The 22303-nt window shown below is 32.4% G+C and overlaps 1 protein-coding gene across 33 annotated transcripts in view; it reads right to left on the reverse strand.

Moving 5' to 3' along the window:
- LOC106869890 (echinoderm microtubule-associated protein-like 2) overlaps positions 1–22303 on the reverse strand; it is a 220070-nt gene that overhangs the window by 13596 nt on the left and 184171 nt on the right. For 21 of the 33 annotated variants that reach the window (XM_089359993.1, XM_089359989.1, XM_089359979.1 and 18 more), the window contains 7 exons: positions 19301–19360; positions 9165–9266; positions 8357–8458; positions 5636–5770; positions 3033–3132; positions 2035–2195; positions 1466–1591 (listed from right to left, as the gene is read on the reverse strand). In XM_089359993.1, coding sequence (XP_089216119.1) covers positions 1466–1591; positions 2035–2195; positions 3033–3132; positions 5636–5770; positions 8357–8458; positions 9165–9266; positions 19301–19360 — 786 coding nt within the window. The remainder of the gene's footprint in view (positions 1–1465; positions 1592–2034; positions 2196–3032; positions 3133–5635; positions 5771–8356; positions 8459–9164; positions 9267–19300; positions 19361–22303) is intronic. The other 12 variants (XM_089360000.1, XM_089359995.1, XM_089359991.1 and 9 more) reach the window with 1 other exon arrangement.

Here is a 22303-nt window from a genome sequence, read left to right on the forward strand (position 1 = left end):
ATATATATATATATATATATATATATATACAAGTTGTCCTGAAATTGAAGCAACCAAGGCTTCAGGCTTTAATAACTCAATAAATGTGATAAGATATAAAGATTATACATAATAAAAGCTTGGTGTGTCTTCTTTTTGTTTCAGACTAGATAAATTCAGATTTATAGATTAGATAATGGCTATAGACCGAAATACAATCGTAACACTCCACAAAAAGGTAAAAATAATACAGCAAAAAAAGTTTACAGAAACAACAGTCTGGAATTTTTGTCAACAAATTTCAAGAAACTGGTTCCACCACTGATCAACCTGGATGTGGCTGATAAAGAAGTGTGTGGATCTTTTAGCTTATCAAAAGTATCAGAGAAAAGATACAGCGAAATCCTCATTGTTCTGTCAGAAAAACTGGCTGCCATAGCAAAAATAAGCCGAACATTGATGTATCAAGTGCTGAAGGAAGATCTCAGGACTAACCCCTACAAAATGATCTGCCACCACAAGTAAGTTTAAAAGGCCACGAGACTGTTGAGAAGTGATTTTATCCTGCATCAGATTGAAGGAACATTGCCCAACCTGGTGTTTATTGATGAAAAGAAATTTGACATCAAACAGTCAGTAAACCACCAAAATAACCAACTTTGGAGTGTATCTGGTTCTGTCAAGGGTAGATCGACATCAGAATCCAGTCAGTCGGTTATGATTTGAGCAGCTGTAGCAGCCACTGGAAGGTCTCCCCTCGTGTGCGTGCCTTCAAGTGTTAAAATTAACACCCAGCAATACATTAGTGACATTTTGGAAGCTGAACTGCTTCCATGGGTGAATGAGCACTTTCAAGGCACACCTTGGAGCCTCCAACAAAACTCGGCACCATCCCACAGCTCCAAATAGACAAAACACTGGAGTCAGAAAAACATTCCATCATTCTTAGGCAAGGACATATGGCCCTCAAGAAGCCCCGATTTCAACCCATTGGATTTTTCTGTTTGGTCCATTTTGGAGACAAGCACTCCTCATGCTTCGCTTGATGCTCTGAAGGCAAAACTGCACCAGGAATGGGCTTTGATTCTGCAAAAACAGCTGTGTGTGAAGTATTCACACCGAGACTTAAGGCTGTGATTCAAAACAGGTGGTAATATTGAATAAATGTAGTGTCGTAATTGTGTTTCCTTTACCATTGCATTGCAATGCTTGAACACAAAACCTAACAATATTTTGCTTTGGTAAAATTGAAAAAAGTTGGTTGCCTTAATTTTGAGACACCCTGTATATACACATGCATATATACACATGCATATATACACACACACACACATACAGAAGATATATACATATATGTATAAAATGTATTTTGCTAAATTATTCTATTGGACTTTATGGTGAAACACATACAAAATTATAAAGGTGCATTTAAAAATAATTTTCATCAAAATATATTGTGTAATTGAATACATCATAATCAATTTACCTGTACAATTGGGTTAAACTTGAGATATACAGTTCCTTGAAGAATACAGTTTCTAGTAGTTCCAACTAGAATGAGATTGCCTTTACCCTGACTTAATGTTCTTACTGGTCCAAACTGTTCAGGTATCTAAAAACAAGCAAAATATTTAGGTAGCTTAGTCATAAAATATTACTTAAGATTTCTTTTACATTTTGCATAATTTTTTTCATTCTAGCATGGTGAGGATGCTTTTAGCAAATGTGGACATTTTGCATATTGCTGGACTAAATGCTTGTCACAGTCTGATGCTTTTCTTACAAATTATTTAACTGAGTAAAGAAGAGTGAAACCGGATAGCTATGCAGATAGAAGCAATCAAATGTACCTTCCCATGTCAAAATGAACATAATGGCATCAATAATAAGATTTATGTTCATGGCCACATTAACCTCACAATCACTGCCTACTTCTCTCTACAATCAGTTAAAATATTTTACGGATTCATTAGTAATATTTAGAAACTGTAAACAGCTGATTAGACAGAAAAACTACACAATTACTTTGATAAAAACATAATCATTAAAACTAACCTCTGTCAGATTGCCAGTTTGTTTGTAAGAGTTACCATCCCATTCAACAATACGCCGATCTTTCCCACCACCAGAGAGTAGAAGACCGTTCTTTAAGACACATAATGAAAACACCCCTCCTTCATGAGCTCCAAGGATTGCTTGACTGATTCGATTACCTCCTAGAGAAAAAAAAATGTGTAAGTATATTATCAAAGAAACTTTATAAGCAAGGTGTTATATGGAAACATTTTAGTACAAAGCAATGCTAGAGTTGAGGTAGAATAGCATCCACAAGTAAGTTAGTGAAGCCTGTAGAAACAAAAAAAATTATTGTAAATAATACCTACAATAGTCTACTGAATCCTAAATTCAGTATATCAACTAGAAAATTACATATTAAAGATGCATTTAACAGGAATAAGTATATATTACTAACTCATTTTCTCACATTCAATGAAATACTCAACAAATCTAGTCTCCTCAAATCTGTTTAATTTGCAAAAAAATCAAACAGCTGCTGAATGAACTTTCAGGACACCAAGTTTATGTAATCTTCAAAGAGTTCTCACAGATACATAGTTTAATACTAGTATATAGCGAGGATATTTTCACTTAAGTCTCAACCTTCACATCATAAAGACCCTATGCACTATCTCTTCTCAATGGACTAAATAAACATCTACAACATCCTAAACCTTAGCATCACAATATATATATATATATATATATATATATATATATATATATATACACACACACATATATATATAGATTTGGGTGTGTGTGTGTATGTGTGTGCATGCACAAATTTGTATGTAGGTGATAGGAGAGCCATATATTTGCAACAAACAAATGAAGAGAAGAACTGCCTGATAGTTCTAATCCATATTAAAAAATACTAGAATCCAGGTTTCATGAAACAAACCGACAGTTTCAAAGAACTTCACTATGCACTAAATACATTTATTTCTATGAAAACAGAAATTTTCCTCAATTACAACAAATTAGAAACTTACCCTTACACCAAACAAATATATTCCCATTAGAATCTCCTGATAACACATCCCCATTATCAGCAAATGCTAGGCACAAAATGTATTTTGGTTTTTCATGTTTCTGAAAGGGAAAATAAAAGTTTTAATTAGTGAGTTAGTTTATGAGAACAGATTCTTTGGGAGAATATACTTGAAAGAACACTTAATATATTTTGTTTAAATTTATATTAAACTATAATTTTTTGATTATATTTATAAAGTTTATTTCAAAAACAATTTTCTTTAAAAGGCATTCCAATAGTTGTTGAGAGAGAGAAAGAGAGAAAAAGAGAGAGCAAGCTATCTTCAGCCAGCTTTACACAAACAGGCTCATTGTGTAAGTGGAGCAAATGATTCATTAAATCAGCCTTTCATCTTGAAAGGATGACCCAATAACTTGAAAGATATAGTCTCAGTTTTAAAGAGAAAAGTAAGTTTACTGGAAGATATTTGGCTGTTACACCAAGCAGGCCAAATAATTATACAGTTGATCTCTTGCTAGCTAAATATATTCTAGTAAATGAGTTACATTGACCTTGAAACTACTAAAACATTTGAACTCGGGTTGAAAGATCTTAGCTGAGCAACTAAAATTTTCTTTAAATTACTCCAATAAAAATTCAAATATTATTTAAAATGTATATTTCCTACATTGACACAAGGCTACACTTTTTCAGAGGTTGAGCTTGTTATTCAAACTGATCCACTAGAACTTATTTTACTGACTGGTTGCATGAAGGATAAATTTGACTTAGATAACATTTCAACCCAATATAGAAAAGATTCTGCTACAGTCATCACCTTTGAAGAATATTGAGTGATAGTCAAAGGTGAGAGAAAATGTAGTATCTATACTATAAATGAGAAAGATGATTATTAATTAGTTGGAATTTAACTTTTACTACTAGAAAGCAATTATTAAAATCTACATTGTCTAGAAAATTCTTATAATTTCCATTTTACAACATTTTTTTTATCCAACATTTTACATTTATCTAACATTTTACATTTATCTAACATTTTACATTTATCTAACGTTTTACATTTGTTTCCTAACAATGCTTCCTCTCTCTTTTCACCCACTTCTTTGTTTATCACTTCCATTTCTATTAGTCTTTCTATATCCTGATGGCTATCTTTGTCATTCTTATTCTTTTTTCAATAACCTTTTCCATTTGGCTTTCATTCGTGAAAATTTTATTATATGTTTATTTATCATATCAAAATTACATAGAAATTTCATATTTAAAGTTTCACTTGGTTATACACAATGTGTATTATATATATATATATATATATATATATATATATATATATATATATATATATATATATATAATGTGAGAGAGTTAGGGGTTGGGGGTTCAACCCACTAAGGGATAGTATCTATCCAGTATACTGCTGGGAGGGTACCCAATTATTGCTACACTAGTGCTATACTAGGTGCAATCAATGGGAGTGGGTAAAAGTGGAGGTTTTACCCAAAATTTGTGTAACAATTAGAAAATGGAGGATATGGGTTCAGCATATTATCCTCCATTTTCTAATTGTTATATATATATATATGTATATACACACACACACACACACACACATACATACACAATGGATGTTCATTAAAAGTTTTCCCTAACCAACATCCAGTTATTACAGGAAATGGAACTTGTACACATATAATCATGTGTGTCAACATGTCACATTGTAAATTGCAACTTTCCACTAGTATTCATTTGTCTTTTACAGCTGCTGAAGTGGACTAAGTTGTTATAATGGAGGCAATGGAAGTATGTTAGCTCATCACCTCCAAAGAAGGCTCATGTCCAACCATCAGCAGGCAAGGTGATGCCCACAATCGTTTGGGACCAGCACGAAGTAGTGATGACGGATTTTCTGACAAAGGGCACCACAATTAACGGGGGCATATTTCTCTGCTGCAGAAATTGTGAGATGCCATCAAAGCAGAGAGTTGTGGCATGTTGACCAAAGAAGTCTACCTCCTCCAAGACAATGCCCCAGTTCACAATGCACATGTTGAAAGCACACTCCTGCAGCTATGAAGTCCTTCCACAAGAAATCAAAGTCAGGGTCAACAATGAATTATTTTCTTTAAATATAGAGGACTAACTATAAAAGAATAAAGTATTTTGGACAATTAATCTTATCTTTTGTTTTCATTTACACAAGGTTTTGATCAACTCAAATTTGATCATCATCATATGTCCCCTTCCTAAACATGCACTAAGTTGGATTTGAACTCGGAATTTTTATGAACTCAACACTTATTAGGTTTTTATGAAAATATCATAAAACAATATTAGGCCTATTTATGGAGGAGAATCAGACATTTATCCTGGTTTGAAGAATAATATATTTAAAGGAACAAAACTTAATCTGAAAACAAAATTAATGTGAGTTAAAATAGTTATTTAGTTAAAATAGTTATTTATTTTATTATATTAATTAGGGTTAAATTTATTCAAAGACTTTTTGAAGAAGAATTTTAGTATAATATGAAAAAATAAAAGAGATACTTTAAGATTTTTTAAAATACAAATCTTGAATTTACTTCACCAAAATTAACTTACATCAAATATTCCCATCTTTTTGGTTAATGCACCACTTTCTAAGGTCCAAAATGAAATATGACTTTTGCCACATGTGACTATAGTGTTTTTCTCTGATGGATGGAATTCAGCTCCTAGCACAGTTTCGGTTGAACTCTGATGATGAAAAGGGGAAAACTTCATTAAAATTCAGGAAACAGAATTATTACAATTTTTTTGCAGACAAAGCATTATTCATTTAATTAAAATTTTTTGGAACAATAAGGCATATGTATGCAATTTTCAAAGATATATAGCCAATATTATATTATATATTTAAAGGATATAACATTATATATGTAGATGATATTATAATTGTAGTTGATATTATATATGTAGATGATAGTATCGCATAAATGTAGTCAATATCATATATGTAGTTGTTATACTAATCAAGTTGTAACTGATGCAATACCTGTCTCTACTGTATTTTACTGTGATACCTCACATAATAAACAATGAACATCAAAATTGTTTATATTTTAAAAATACCTCCTTTAAAATATAAAACTATCCTTGGTACATTTGAAAATAAGAGTTGGATAAATTTATGTCCCCTAAAATTTGAATATCTGATCCATTAAGACAAAACTAATATAGAAAATTTCAAAAGTAAATTTTATACAAATTTCAGCAAAATAGTTAAACAAGTCATTGGCAAGATTTACAGGTGCATTCCTGAATTTTGAGACTTTTTCCAGGAGAAACATTTATTTTTTCAAAGAAGTAGAAAACTCTAATATCCTTCAAAGTACAATCCTCTCTGACTTCAGTGCACTTGCAGCACTCCAGCCACTTCATGAAGGCCCCCCTGGAAGTCCTCCAAAGTGAAAGTGTCCAAGATCCTTGTCACAGCCTCCATCATCTTCTCTGTCTTCAAAACAACTGACCTTGAGGTCCTCCTTCAGCTTGAAGAGGAACAACCAAGTCACTGGGAGCAAAGTCTGGACTGCAGGGAGGGTGAGGGATAGTTTTGATGTCCATCTCTGTCAAGTAGTTGGTTACCAGGATGAGATTGTGGCCTGATGTACTGTCCTGGTGCAAGTGTCACTGATCCAAGTGGAAGAGCTCTAGCCCTTTGCAATGAAATCTCTTGCTGAACTCACTAAAAAGTAAAAATACCTCTTGTTGATTGTCTGGCCAATGGGAACCTAGTGGATGTAGATGATGCCCAATGTCAAAACGGATCATCTCAAGCTTCCCAGTGGACTTGCTTTGCCTGGCCTTCTTGGGTCTCAGAGAGCCAGGATGCTTCCATTGGCACTCGCCCTCTTGGTCTCTGGATCATAACAGTAGATCCAGCTTTCATCACAGGTCACCAGAGACTCAAGTACTCTTGGACTGGATGTAATGAGTTCAACTGTCTCTCTGCTGTCACCAATGTGTCTTTCCTTCTGTTTGTCAAACTTTGCACATGTTCAGATCTTCATGAATAATTCTGTGTACAGTTGCCATACCAACTCCAAACTGTATGTCTTTATGGTCATGACAGTCTTTGTCTAGAAAATTGCAAATTTTCTCAACCAACTCTGATATTCTGATGCCTCTCTCCTTCCCACACCACTCATTATCTCTCACCTCCTCTTTACCATCCTTGAACCTCTTATGCCAGTAAAAAACAAACTGATGCTCAGCTCATACAAGTTAATCCATAAGCTGTCTGGAGTAATTAATGATTTTCTGTAGCATTTTAAAAAGCTTCCAACTTGTTTTCACATCCTGGCTGCATTCTGCAAACTAGTCAGCTGTAGCAAGCAACATTTAGTAAGGTGTATTCAAAGTGCTATTACAGCTGTCTTCTTCAATTTGGATTTTTAAAAATGTTTGCAGGTCAGCTTATTAGATGTGTAGTAATGATATACTAAAATTACAATAATCTGGGACAGAAAAAGTCTCAAACCTTCTGGAATGCACCTTGTAATAGACTTAAAATTACTCTGAAGGTTAGAGAGGGTTGTTGGCTGGGTTGCTTGCCAATTTTATTCATGCTTGTCTTGAGGCTGCATTTGTTTCTTTCTACATTTCCATTATCACCATCACATCCTTCAAATTCAATCACCACGTTGCTGCAACTGATAATAAAGAATATCATGCAGCTTTAGTTACCTGCATGATCTTGTCAATAATTTATGTCCCCTAGATTAATCCATGAAAAATCATGTAAATTAAAATTCAATCCTAATTCACCTTCAATTTAATATGGAACAGAGTAGAAGCAATATGAATGCTACCATTTTATTAATCAAACTAACATATCCAAATACCTTTTGCTTTATAGCAGTGGTTCTCAACTGGGGTCCATATGACCCCTGGAAGTCCATATAAGATTTTTTTTTTGGGGGGGGGGGGGGTCCACACTAGCAAAATAGTAAACTGGAGATCCACAGTAGTATTTTAAGTGTTAATGTAAAATTTTGATTTAAATGTATCTCTTGTAAGAAATAGCTAGGTTTCTTTCTCATAACATTTTACATAGTTCAACCTACACAAGTTAATGTGTGAATAACAAAATAAGAATTTTGTAAAAAGTATCTATAAAACTGGTTTGTAAACATTGAATGTCTATGGGTTCCACCAGAATAAAAGAGTAATCAAAGGGACCTTAGATAAAAAAAATAGTTGAGAACCATTGCTTTATAGGGTGAATATTCTTTCTTAAGACTACAAGCCAACTTTACCATACCATCAGTGAACCAATGTTACCTTAGTTTCTGTGACTTTATGTGCCTTCTCTTTACTGATGTCCCACACAGAGATTACATGCTCATTAGCCTCATCCACTGCAACAAGATGTTGGCCTCCATCCTACAAAAGAAACCAAACATATGTCAATTAGAATATTTTTTTTTCTTTTTGACAAACCCTAAAAACATTTACACATCAAAACAAAACTTTTGTAAGAAAGAAAATAAACAGTCATTCTATTGTTCTTCAACTCTTCTTCCATTTTCCAGAGTTTCTTTGTTCCTAATTATATCAACCAGCAGATTAGTAAAATCATCACAGAATTGGACAAAATGCCTTGTGGTATTTATTACAGTTTTACATTGTGAATTCAAATCCCACCAAAGTCAACTTTGTCTTTCTTTTAGAGTTAATAAATTCAAGTACCAGTCTAGTAATGGGGTTGATTTAATCAATTAAAACCCTCCTCACAATATTTGTAGCCTCTATAGTTAGTTCTCTCTAAGGCATCTCCTTTACTCTTGTAACAGATGACTATAATACCAGTAGTTGGGTATGCTCCTTGAACAATTTGATTAACTATATGGGTGACAAGGTGTTACATTGTTCAAGATATTTTAAGCACCTCACTTTCCAAGTAATCTATAAACTAAACATTTTGTAGTTATGTAAATTTCACATTTAAACTTTGCTGCGACATCAAGTTAAAAAAATTAATCTCAGTGAAATCACATGTACAGGAGTTAAATGCTTTCAGATTTAATGCAAGGTAACATATATATAAAGTGAGAAAATACAGGTAATGAAGGCTTTTGTTTTAACTTACCAGCTTCGAAAAAGACAAACAGCATACAGCTCTTTCAAAGTCACCAATGCCAATAACCATTAAGGTTGTAAGACGCACTGATTCCCAGATACGAATATGAGGCTACAATGTAATCAAAAGTCTAGGTTATAAAATTTTAAATTCATAGGACAAGAATAATCTTTCAGAGAAAAAATGGTAAAAAATTAAAAACAATTCAAGTGTTTATTATCACAGTTCAGTTACAAATAATTTAAGACAGTTGGAACTAAATTGGCAGGAGATAAACTTCAGTCTGATTTGCCTGAAACCCTACACAAGAAAAGAATATCTGCAAGAGATTGCACTTAGTTTTCATAATATACAATATAATAAAGCAAAATTTAAATTACATATAGAATGTCATCATAACAATAATATCTGGAAATATATACTGCTGCAAATATTTATTTAAAAAAAAAAAAAAAGACTTCATAAGGGTTTTGCTGAATAGTATAATGCAGTGTTAAGTTATAGAACTCATATTCCCATTTTATCAGGTGGTTAAAATTTAATGAAGTTTTTGCAGATAAAAAAAAATTATCCAAAATAGAACAGAACAAATACTGTCGATCCAATTGAGTTCAAGATGAGATGGCATCTGTTATAATGCCCTTAAAAGAATGGTACATTTGTGCACTGGATGTATGGTTTTATGTATCTGAAGAGGCCTCCTTCATGGTGATATGATCTGCATTGGTAATTTGGGATATCAGTTGTCATGCCTTGTGGTTGTAAAACTTTTACCTAAGAAATCACAATGATATCATCTGTGATGAGGAGCTGGCTAAATTTGCAGGTAATTATAGAAAGGTAATTAATTCTCTTCAGGTTATATAATGACTATTGGAGCTGAACTGAAGACTACAGATTAAAAGACAAAGAAAATTTATCTTATTTGTATATCTGTTCATTAGTTTGTTATTTTTTACTGTAAAATCGATATGTTTCAGAAAATTTCTGTCTAATTAATAATAGTTTTGATGCCAAAATCTTTGCTAAATATTGAGATACTGATATGCTAATAACTGTATTTCTAAGACTTTCATATACAAAATGGTTAAGCTGAAAGTAACCTAATTAAGTCTTGTACTGCAGATATCTGCAGCTAGCACCAAATCCCGACCAATATTAAATCACAGTAGACACAGTGTTGTTATTTTTAAAGGTCAACAACTGGAACTAAGCACTTTTCCCAAGTGAGAAAGTTTAACCTCATTTTAGAATGAACTTTTTATTTGTCCTATGTGTGATATTTTTCTGTGTTTTGTCAAGTAAATTTCTCTAGATTTTTCTTCCTTTGACTTCAAGGTTTAATGGTGACTGATATCCTAGTGCAGGGTAAGTTAGAATTTAATGTCATTATCTATTAATGATTAATTTAATTAAGAAATCAATTTCTTGTAAATATATGTGAAAATGTTTATTCATTGTATTCAACCTACTTATCACCTAAAAGTCAACAATAGGTAAAAACTACATTCAGTATTGATACCAACAATCACTGTAACATATCAATAAATTTCATCCAGATTCAAGCAATAATTTATATTTTTAAGATTATTAAACTAGGCTATCTTTAGTTTTTGAAGAGATTTTGACAGAGAAAGCACAACAGAACTTTAAGAGTTAATCATCATTTTTGATCCATTAAATAACACTTGTACTGATTAAAAAAAAAAAAAAAAACCTTTAGCTTAATGGTTACTTTTGGCATCAAAATGTAAGGAAAACAATTCTGAAATTTAAATTAAATTCCAACCAAAGCCTAAAATAAACAATGTCTATGCTACAGATTAAATAAAAACACATTTTTACTTAATATCAATTCAAACCTGATAGAACAATGCAAACATGATTTTGAATTAAAAACATATGTAAGCGTGAGCGTGTGTGTGTGTGGAGGCGCAATGGCCCAGTGGTTAGGGCAGCGGACTCGCAGTCATAGGATCACGGTTTCGATTCCCAGACCGGCGTTGTGAGTGTTTGAGCGAAAACACCTAAAGCTCCATGAGGCTGTGGCAGAGGATGGTGGCGAACCCTGCTGTACTCTTTCACCACAACTTTCTCTCAGTCTTACTTCCTGTTTCTGTTGTGCCTGTAATTCAAAGGATCAGCCTTGTCACACTGTGTCACGCTGAATATCCCCGAGAACTATGTTAAGGGTACACGTGTCTGTGGAGTGCTCAGCCACTTGCACGTTAATTTCACGAGCAGGCTGTTCCATTGATTGGATCAACTGGAACCCTCGACGTCGTAAGCAACGGAGTGCCAACACACACACACACACACACATATATATATATATACACACACACACACTATTTTAAACCACAAATTACAATACATACACATAATATGGATTTGCAGAAATACAAATATCATTATTGTTGGATTATTACAATTAGTCACTGACACCAAAAGCCTATTTTTTGCAGAGGAATTATAGCATATTTTCACTTAATACAAATGACAAGTAGCTCTGTACTGAATAATAAAAAGTATACTTACATCAGTAAAATATAAGAGAGACAGACAGAAAGAAAGAGATGGTGAGAAGAGAGGGCTATAGAAAATAGTTTCTATCTACAGTAATGAACTGAAACTTTACCCTTCATGTTTGGGTTAATAATAATAATAATAATAATAAAAATATCAATCGAAGATGTTGAACTGGTGCAACTGTAGATTCCTTGCAGCATTTGCTCTGATTTTGCATTCTGATTTCAAATGAGACTTTATTGCCTGGTTAACACCACAACCTGGCATCCTGGCTGTCTTTAGCAGAGTTTCTCTCTCTGGGCCAGGTCTCACAGTTGAAGATACTTTCCTCTTATCAGTCCCAGATGTTATATAAAGTACCTTCCCTCTTTACTAAAATATTTTTAAATAATGATTTCTTTCCTGATAATAACAAAATTAAAGTAAAAGAGATAGAGGTTATATGGCAAACATCACTGACTGAAAAAAAGTTGAAAAGAGCTGTTGGATTCAATTAGAAGGATTTAGTACAGTTAAAGTGTGTAATCATGACTGTAAAGAAATATGTTGCTTGTAATTATATGTTTAGAGAGCTGTTATTACATGTGTTTAGATATAGCATTGGGTTTAATGGTGTAGACAAAGTATATAAGTTTAAACAACAAATTTAAATATATCAAGTTGAAGTTCAGCAGAGTAGAAAAATTGGAAAGAATCTGGAGAAAATCAAACACAGTTATCATAACACCATTCTGTCTACAGTGATCCTGAAGCAACCAACTTATGCAGAACTGATGAAGCAAATCCTCCCACACATAACTTTGGGTACTATGGACATCATTGCAGTATTTAATAAATTAAAACCAATTTAGCAGTAGGAGCTGATACAGATTCTCTGCTATTATCTCAAAGGGATGCAAACAACTTGCACATGCTCTTGCTCATCCCTGGAGGAATTCACTGGACTGAGGTTTTATTCCAGCACATTTTTTTTTGCTCCAGTCTGTATTCTCGATTTATCATAGTGAGTTACCATTCCATCTCACTAACTTCTTGCATCATTAAAGTATTTAAGAGGATGGTGATCTCAAAATTGGCTTTCTAAAAAGAAATCTGATCCTAACCAAAGTAGTTTTCATGGTAGAAGAGACTGCCTCACATAACTTTCACACTACTTTGATGACATTCTTAATGCTCAGAGGAAGTGTTCTGACACGTCATTTATCTTGACTTCAGAAAAGCTTTGAACAGAGTTGACCATAGAATTATAGCAAAAAAAATTATAACATTGGTATCTTGACAAACATGTTTCCTGATAAACAGAACCCAACATATGACTGTTAGAATTTACTGATGACCAGTAAAAATCGATAGTGGTGTCCTCTAGGGTACTGTGTTTGGACCATTTCTGTTTATTATTCATGTAACATGTAACAAAGTTCATCAAACAGTAAAATAAAAATTCTCTGCAGATGATAAAGTTAAAGGGACTATGTACCAAATTGAAGTCCAACCTGATGCATATACATTGTCATTCAATAGGTGGAAAAAATAACATGCTACTAAATGAGGAAAAGTTTGAGCTCATCTACTCTGGAAAAGTGAATATACTTAAACAGCTATCTTGTCTTCCCTCACGCGAACTCCTTCAGACTGTTGAACAATGTCAGTGACCTAGGTTTAACTGTGGACAACAAACTAAACTGGAGTGTTCATATCAACAATGAAGTCAATATGACCTGCAGAATGTGCTCATAGACCATTAGACTTTCCCATTCGAGAGACCCTGATACCATCATTCTTCTCTAAGTATGCTAGGGCTTACCTTAAATATTGATGTCCACTTTGGCCTCCATACACAAGCCAAAACATGAGAATTTGAAGTACTCCAGAGAAAAATAAATAGCATAACAGGCCTTACTACTGGAATTACCACAAAAGGCTCAAAACTTATTCTCTCCACATTGCTCTCAGCCCTCCATTATTTATAGACTGTGGAAAATGTTTCATCAAAACTGCCTAAATGATGCCAGTATTACGTTCACAAGTGACCCAGAGCCATGCACACCCAACAGCAATCAAGTTCACATCATGTAACAATGCAACACAGCTTTTTCACTTCAACTGGTCATGCTTTAGTCAACATTATTTCTAAACAAGTTAAGGAAAAATACCTGATAACATTCAGGTAATACCTGCACAAATTCCTCAAAGAAATACCAGACAAACTACTGACACCTGGCTACATCTTGGCACAAACAAAAAATGCTTATTTAAGTAGGCTGTGAGCCTTTAAAAAAAATGACTTAAAAGACTACCTCAGGCTTTGCCAATAATGGCTAAAACATATCTGGTGCCCCAGTATGACCACAGTATTAAAGTCTGCAAAACTTACAGGGACATACTAAAATGTGTTTTATTTGAACAAGAAAAAGAAAAGAATGCAGTTAAGAAAGATGTTCAGTTAAATAAATTGTCAAGATTGTAACAGAAAAGATAATTCTTATTTGGTAAAAGGCATCCATCCCTTGTGTTACGATTGAGTCAGTTAAACCGAAAATCTTAAACTTTTATCTAAAGTACCAAGCATTACAAAAATCTGTGAAAAATAGAAAAAAATGTACCATCATTTCAAACAAAGTGTAATGTGTTTAAAAACAACGCAACAAAATATTTATTTGACATTTCCTGTTCCAAATGCAACTCCTTTGAAAACTGCAGTTGTAGTAGAGAGAAAAAAGTACCACAGAGAGAACAAGATTTTTACAGGATCAACGGACAAATCAGAAAATGAACATCGGCGGAATAGATCAAGCAATATCTAAACAGAACGTTCAGAGGTGGATTCATATTATTTAGTTACATGGAATTATTTCAAATAAATTGGAAATGTTAATTATTTTTATCACCAAAATGTGTCAAGAATCAAAAATTGGTTTAAACATAATTTTATTTTAATGCATGTGTCATCTAGACCTCATGTAATACACATATTCGGTCATCTAGTATTAACAATAATAATAAAAAAATTTTTAAAAAACGAAGTCAAAAAGTCTATTCATTTCACATAATTTTGAAATTTCAAGTGCACTGCGGGGCCTGAAGATATAAATTTTAGAGCTTGAGATTTTAACACTTGTTTTTGAAGGATTTCGCAAAAGACACTCGATTCGTAACAATGAATGTAAAAAATAAAATGAGGAACGGCAAATGTGTGTTAAATTGATTTTCCGCTCATTATTCAAAATTTCAAGTGGGCTGCAGAGCTTGAAGGTGTAAATTTAAGAACTTCAGATTTTAACAGTTGATTTTGAAGGATTTTGCAATAAAAAAAATATATTCTTGCAAGTATATTTTGAAAATCTGTGTAAAAAGTAACTTTTGTGCTCCACCCTAGTATATACATGTATATAGGCACACATACATATACAAACATATACATTTGTATACACATATGGTCTACAAGTGTCTTCACAGTATACTAAGCAAAGAATTATTTTAATATGTATGAGGGAAGACAGGATCCTGCTACCATTAATTAGTGGAATAACTAAGTTCAATAAACAGAAATTTCATATTTTGCATTGAATGTTGACTATAATTGTACAAAAGGTGTAGTGGTTCACAATCATACCATCAGAGACAGTTCACTTCATATCTGGCATGTACACACTAGTTATTAGTAAGAATTCATGCAGAATAAACTTCTTCAAATGCTTGGAAATCTTAGGTTTAAGTGATACTATCTTTTAGCTAAGTGATCTGATTTGGAGAAGATCTGAAGTAGCAGGAAGTGCAAAAATAGATTTTAAAAAAGTGCAGAGAGAGAGATCACTTTTGTTGGCAACAAATGTCTTCTCCCTTTGAGAAAAGGGGCAAACTGTATGATGCTTATGAATAAAATACTATGTTGCATACTAGTGAGATATGAATTTTGAGTGCAGAAAGCTTGCAAAGACTTGGGGCAAAGTGGTAAAGATTGATCTTGAGAAGTTGTGTCTGCCACCCTTTCCACCTATTCACTACCCTCTCATCTCTCCATTTTCCTTTCTTGTATTAACTGAACAATGCCACCTGCGACACAAGAGAGAACTCTAAATTTGTTCCTATTCAATCCCACCTCTATCACCACCTGCATCTCACTACTCATCTTATGTTATATAGGTCACATTGCCTCTGATCAAGCAGAAAAAAACCTACAGTGGCAAAAATCTTGTTCTTGAAAAGGTACAAAGCAACCACAATTGTCTTACTGCTGTGATAAATGCATCCTGTAAACTCTGTAAAGTACGAGTTGTTAGGAGGGGCCCACAGCTCTAGTAACAAACTAAAATAAAATGTACAAGTGAAATGTGGACCTGAGATGTTGAAGGAGAGTTTTTTTTTTGTTTTTATATTCTACCCATGCTGGAGAGTGAAACATATTTATTCCTCAAGCACTTTGAACGCTCTATAATCAGGTTCAAAGCTGAGATTTAAAAGCAATGTTAACCAAGACAATTGGTTAAATATTACAAGTGTCTGTAGTCTTAATCAGGTTGATAAAATAGGATTGTCAAGTCATCCCAATTTGCTGGGATTCATGCTAGTTTTCAAACAATAGTATCAGGGTCTCAAGATAATGCTTCAGGATGGTGAATTGTCCCAGTCATTTAATTTTATTTAAACAATAAGTTTTCATAAATGTTTTCCAATTTGTTTGCATATGTTTTTTAAAATCTTTTCTTCCCACTAATCTTTCAGCTTTTAGAAAGTATAGTTACGATTTGCTATTTGTTTTATTCCGTTTCCATGAAAGTGCAAACCATCAGCTCATGCACAATGATTAGCAGGGTTTCTTCAAATTTTTTTTCTCTTGTTTCTAGGTTTTGAGATTTTAACCCTTTCAATTTTTGCTAATTTTTTCAATAAATGATTCAACAAAGTAAACACTCATTAGGTCCAAAATAGGTTGGCTATTTGATGCACTATTTACTTTGAGTAAAGCTGGTTTTGTTATTTAGAAGAAAAGCATTGCCAAAGCTGACTTTGTGGTGGAATAGCAAACCAAATAAAAGACTAAATCTATTTTGACACTTTAAATTCTTTTGAAGCATAAGTTGCTGAAAAAAAGTGGTGGAGGAAAATTGTAAAGTATCTATAAAAAGAGATATTTATATACACATATGATGAATTATTTTGGCTAAAATCAATCTAAACAATCTGTAAGCTGATAAGAATTTTTATGTGAAATGTTTTTTTTTTAAAAAGAATTTTTTAAATTATCAAGGAATACTAGAAATGGACTTCTTTGATGCAATGTTCATCTGATCCATTTCCAATACTATTTGATATCTCAAAATAAAATGCACAATGTTCTCTTTATATTAATATTTTATCCTTCTAACCCATCTACACAATATTAATTCCATTATTCAACACTTGTAGTAGTAAGTCTACACTGCCACCTGTAATCATTTCATATTTTGCATAGAATTTCATTATCTAATTTCATTTTTTTTCCCCCATAACATTTAAATAAATCCAAAGTTTTAGCTGAATATTTTCTCACATTCTACCCACTTAACCCTTTAGTGTTTAAACTAGCCATATCTGGCTCAAATACACTGCCAGAGCCAGCGTCTTGTACCTACCCCATGTTATTCTAAAAATACAGTCACATCATCCTGAATGCTAAAGGGCTAATGCTCTAGATTTTAGCATCATACATTTACTAAATTTATATTGCAATTTAATTTCATTTTTAACTCCATTTTACTACTGATTTTTATTTACCAATTAAATTTCCTTTTATTTCCAAAATCTGTGAGACCATCTTAAAAAAAGAAAGGTGGGGGTTTTATGCTTGACTTGTTTTAATCATTAGACTGTGGCCATGCTGGGGCACTGTCTTGTTAATATTCTTAGTCAATAGAATCTAGCTTGCAGTTTCTGAAGCTGCACTTGTGAGAAAGAAAAGTGAACTATTAATTGAACAATTCCTAAGAAAAATATGGAAAAAATATAATATCTAGGATCAGTATACACTGTCTTTTGCAGCATGTGTGAAATATTGTTCATATAATCATGCGTTATTTAAAATAACATGCAATTAACACTAGAAGTTCCATATTTTTTTTTATATTCATTAGTTTAACATAATTTGTTGCATGTTATTAAATACAAAAGATAAATTGAAGGTGATAAATAATTCATAGCTTGTTTTGCATCCCTTTTATTTTTAAAGGTAGCAAACAAGAACTGGAGCTTCTGGTATTAAAGTTTTTTCTCTCACAAAGTTACATGTTTAACAGGATATGTCACAAAATATAAAACAAATGGCACAAATAAAGACATGATTGATCCAATATCATATGAAAGCAGTAAGCTGATAATTCAGGATTAAATCTTCAAATAAAAACACTATAGGTAATGAACAAGTAAAAGCAAACTATGTATTAAACTGAATAAATAAAATAATAGAAACACATAGACAATGATGAAAATGTAATTAGATTGGCTGGATCTGCTGGAATAAAAAGTCAAGACCAAAGATTCATAGAGTATATAACATGATTGAATTTTTAACATTGGTTAATAATAAAAAAATTTCTGTGTATATTTTAGACAAAATTTGTCATCTATAGAATTAATGTAAAAATTATTTGAAATAGATGCGTTTAGAAAAAAATTTGGGGGAAAGGACTTGTTGAAAAGCCAATATTAGGTAGCTATGTAACAACAAAGCAAAACCTCTGCCCAGAGCTCTTCTAATATTATAATGGAATATATTATGAAAAAGGTTAATAAGGTTGAGCAGACAGGCATAAATGATAATTATAATTACTCAAGGATGTTATAGAATAATTTATGATACCAGAGCTATAGCAAATTCATTTTACTTTAACTCTGGAGCCATAAACATTCTGTTAGAATTCTCTGAACTTGTCATTACAAAACAAACAAGAAAACATGAAAAATAAATAATTCTAAAATTGAAAAATTAAAAAAAAAAAGGGGGGGGACATTTAATGTTTACAAGTCATTTAAAAAATATTCAATATTGAAAAGAAAAATATTTTAAAATATTTTCCATCACTGTTTCATATTCATATTAAATATTGATTTTTACAATTAAAAGTGGTTTCAATACAAAGTATCAAAGTTTAAAACTGAATTATGAAATAATTGCTTTTAATTCAGCATGGATTAATTAAATCCAAAATCACAAAATATTTGAAAATCATTGAGGAGATTACATTTTAGAAATGAAGAAATACCAAAGTGAATAAAAAAAAAAAATGAAAATAAAATGGAAGCAAAATATATTAATATTGAGTGAAGATTGATGGAACAGTATTGCTGGAGATTGATGGAACAGTGCAGATGGTGTTGACACAAGATTGATTTTAGTAGACAATAGAGAATTGGTGCTTTTTCTCCTTATTAAACCAACAGAGACAAGAGGAAACTTCAAACTCTAAAAATAGTAGACAAACTTTGGAAGAAAAGAAACAGAAACACACAGAAACAAAACAAGACCATTGAGAACTAATAGTGGGGAAATACTATGCCAACTACAGGGCAAATAAACTCTAATGTGTACTGAGAATTGTCCCATCAAAAGAAGCAGGCAAGAATCAAAGTGGAGAACTCACCAATGATTGACTAAGAGGCATCCTTTTCCGCTGGATCTTCAATGCAGCCAAATTTTGAGCCTGAATTATCAACAAACTTGGTCTATAGTGGTACAATAACATCAAAGGCTGATGTTGCTACATGTACAGCAGCATACTGCACTGTTGTTTGTGTTCAGAGGCCAACAGTTTACCTCAAAAGACATTCCTTTAAGGAGGATGAATATGTTAAATGGTGTACAGTTGGCAAGTAACCAAACTCTAGTAGAAATAAATACTAGTTAAGTAGAAAATCAGGATTAAATACTCATGATATGAAAATAGTGATGCAACTGTAAAGTTGTCTGCAAAATTTGGAAAGTAACTTTGGCTAAAGCACATAAAAGCTTTAAAAGGAAATTTATTTTTAATTACATTAAAAGAACAGCTTTCGAGTGAAGCATTTGTCATTATTAGCTAACTGAGTTTTTGTTTTTTTAAACTAGACACTAAAGGTATCCTTTAATAAGTAAAAACTATTATTATAAGAACACTTAATATAAACATATAACACTATATTTAATGATTGAAAAATATATTTGATAAATGTTGAAAACTTTCATTAAACCGACAGCTAAAAAGTATTCACTCATTTTTTTTAGCTAAAATCATTAGCTGTTTTGGAAATTCATTAATCATTGTCATTATCATTTAACGTCTGTTTTCCATGTTGGCATAGATCAGGTGGTTTGACCAGAGCTGATAAGCTGGAAGGCTGCAGTAGGCTCCAGTAATCTGTTTTGGCTTGTTATCTACAGCTGGATGCCCTTCCTAACACCAACCACTTTACAGAGTGTACTGGGTGTCTTATGTGTCTATATGAAAGAAGCATCTATTTACAGAGAACTGGCTCTACTGACCCTCATAAATATCTTTTCAACATTATCCAATAATTTAAAAGGATAGAAGTACTAGGTATTACATTTATAAAGTATAAATTTCTTAAGTAGTTGTATAGTTTTAATGTGAGGCAGAAGAATATCTAATACTATAAGGGTTGTTTCTCAGTCCCTCCATCATAGACTACTTAAATGATTTTTTGAAACGAGACATTTTGAAGAATTTAAAAAAGTTTCTGTTATGATGTCCTTTCAATCAGAAAATTTCAACACAGAATATTAAAGGGAGGTAATATATTTAATAGTTCTTTTATTTATTTATTTATTTATTTTTGCTCTATATTTTGTTAAAAGATTTCAATATATTTCTATTAAGACATTATAATTTGCCAGTTTCCTTTATAAATATGCAGATTATGATTTTTCAAGTAATTTACTTCGAAAAAAAAAAAAAAAATTAAAATAAGCAAATTTATTTATTGAATTTACATACTTATTGAATTAATGGACAAAGAAAAAAAAAGTTTATATTTTCGGTCAAAATTCTTTTTCACACGCCATAAAAAAATGGTTCTGAATATTTCACTTTCAAATACAATAGATTGCATGATGAAAGAGAAAATATAAAGCCAGTGGGATGGGGGAATCCCTAGAAGAAGAGAGAGAAAGGTGATAAAGTTGACAAATTTAGTTAAACCTTCAGTCAATAAACCATAATTTTGCTGTAAACCAATTTCAATTTATTGAATGCTTTTTCTTCTATACTTGAAATTGCTTATTTTTGAAGTAAGTAAATCATTTAAAAACTTTCCATCAGTAAAAGAGTAAACCTGCTGTTTGTAACATAAATATATTATTTTTCACTAAAATATTTCTTGATATATAATAGAGAAATTAAAAATGGGAAAATACACCTCATTGTGAATATAATTCACTTAGTCTTATTTACCATTTTATGTATGAGGAAATTTTGGTTAAGATATTTGACTGAAATGTCATGTTAATATCATGGACAAAATTATAAAAAAAAAAAAGAAAATGTTTCCGTATGGCATCTACCACAAGTATTACTAACATACTAATATATTCACAAATGTCAGGGCTTTTATGTGTTTACTCAACCAGGTAGAAATAGCAGTCAAGTCTCTTTTGATCAGCCTGAAAGACATCATAATGGAAAATTTTTCTAAAGTGCTGCTATAAGTTTGAATATGCAGCTGAAGTGCAAACACAATTTAAGAAGGAGTTTCTAATGGATCCACCAACATGATGACCATCACTTGAACTCGAGATAATTTTGAGTGAGGTTGATGGAACAGTTCAGAATGTCCACAAAAGAAAAAACCATTCTGGAAGACTACATACATCAATGAGCCCCACAAAGCAAGAATGGGTACTAGAAACATTTGCCAGATTTCAAGAAAATGAGTGGCAAGCAAGTTGTGAGATAAGAATTTCAAAATTGAGCATCTATCCCATTTTGAAGTTCTGTCATTGGAAAAGGTACATTCCAGGAATAGTCCATGCTCTCGGTGAACATGATCCTGACCGAAGAGTGAAGTTGTGTAAGTGGTACATGGCAAGATGTATAGAGGATGTACACTTTTGGAAAACTATTTGGGGTGATGAGTATTCATCTACTGGGGATCTGAGGATGCAAATGTTATGGAGGAATATTATGTTATTTTATTAAGAGTTATAGTATGGTGTCGCTTATCATCAAAAGGATTAAATGGACAATTCTGTCTCAATGATACTTTGATTGGTCCCATTTACTTGTTGAGACAGTCTGTCCTCGCAAGCATTCAAGAGAACTTTAAAGAAGATATGAAGTTTATTTCCAGCAAGATACCCCTCACCGCAACCACACACAGCCGCTATAGGACTATAAGGGGCAACTTTGATGAAAAGTGGATTGAACAAATGGTTCAGTAGAATACCTTCCATGTTCACCAGACCTCATACCATTAAACTTTTTGTCATAGGGGCACATAAAGACTGCAGTACCAAACTGGCAGCTGTCAACAAATTGAGGGCAGCCACTGAATGAGAATATACAAAATACTGAGCAACATGTTTCTTGATGCTTGCAATTCTATTGCTTTCTGTTATCTTCAGTGCCTGTACCAGAATGAACATCCGTATT

This window comes from Octopus bimaculoides, chromosome 11 (genome assembly GCF_046866305.1).
Source record: "Octopus bimaculoides isolate indiv1 chromosome 11, ASM4686630v1, whole genome shotgun sequence".
NCBI classification, from domain to species: domain Eukaryota; kingdom Metazoa; phylum Mollusca; class Cephalopoda; order Octopoda; family Octopodidae; genus Octopus; species Octopus bimaculoides.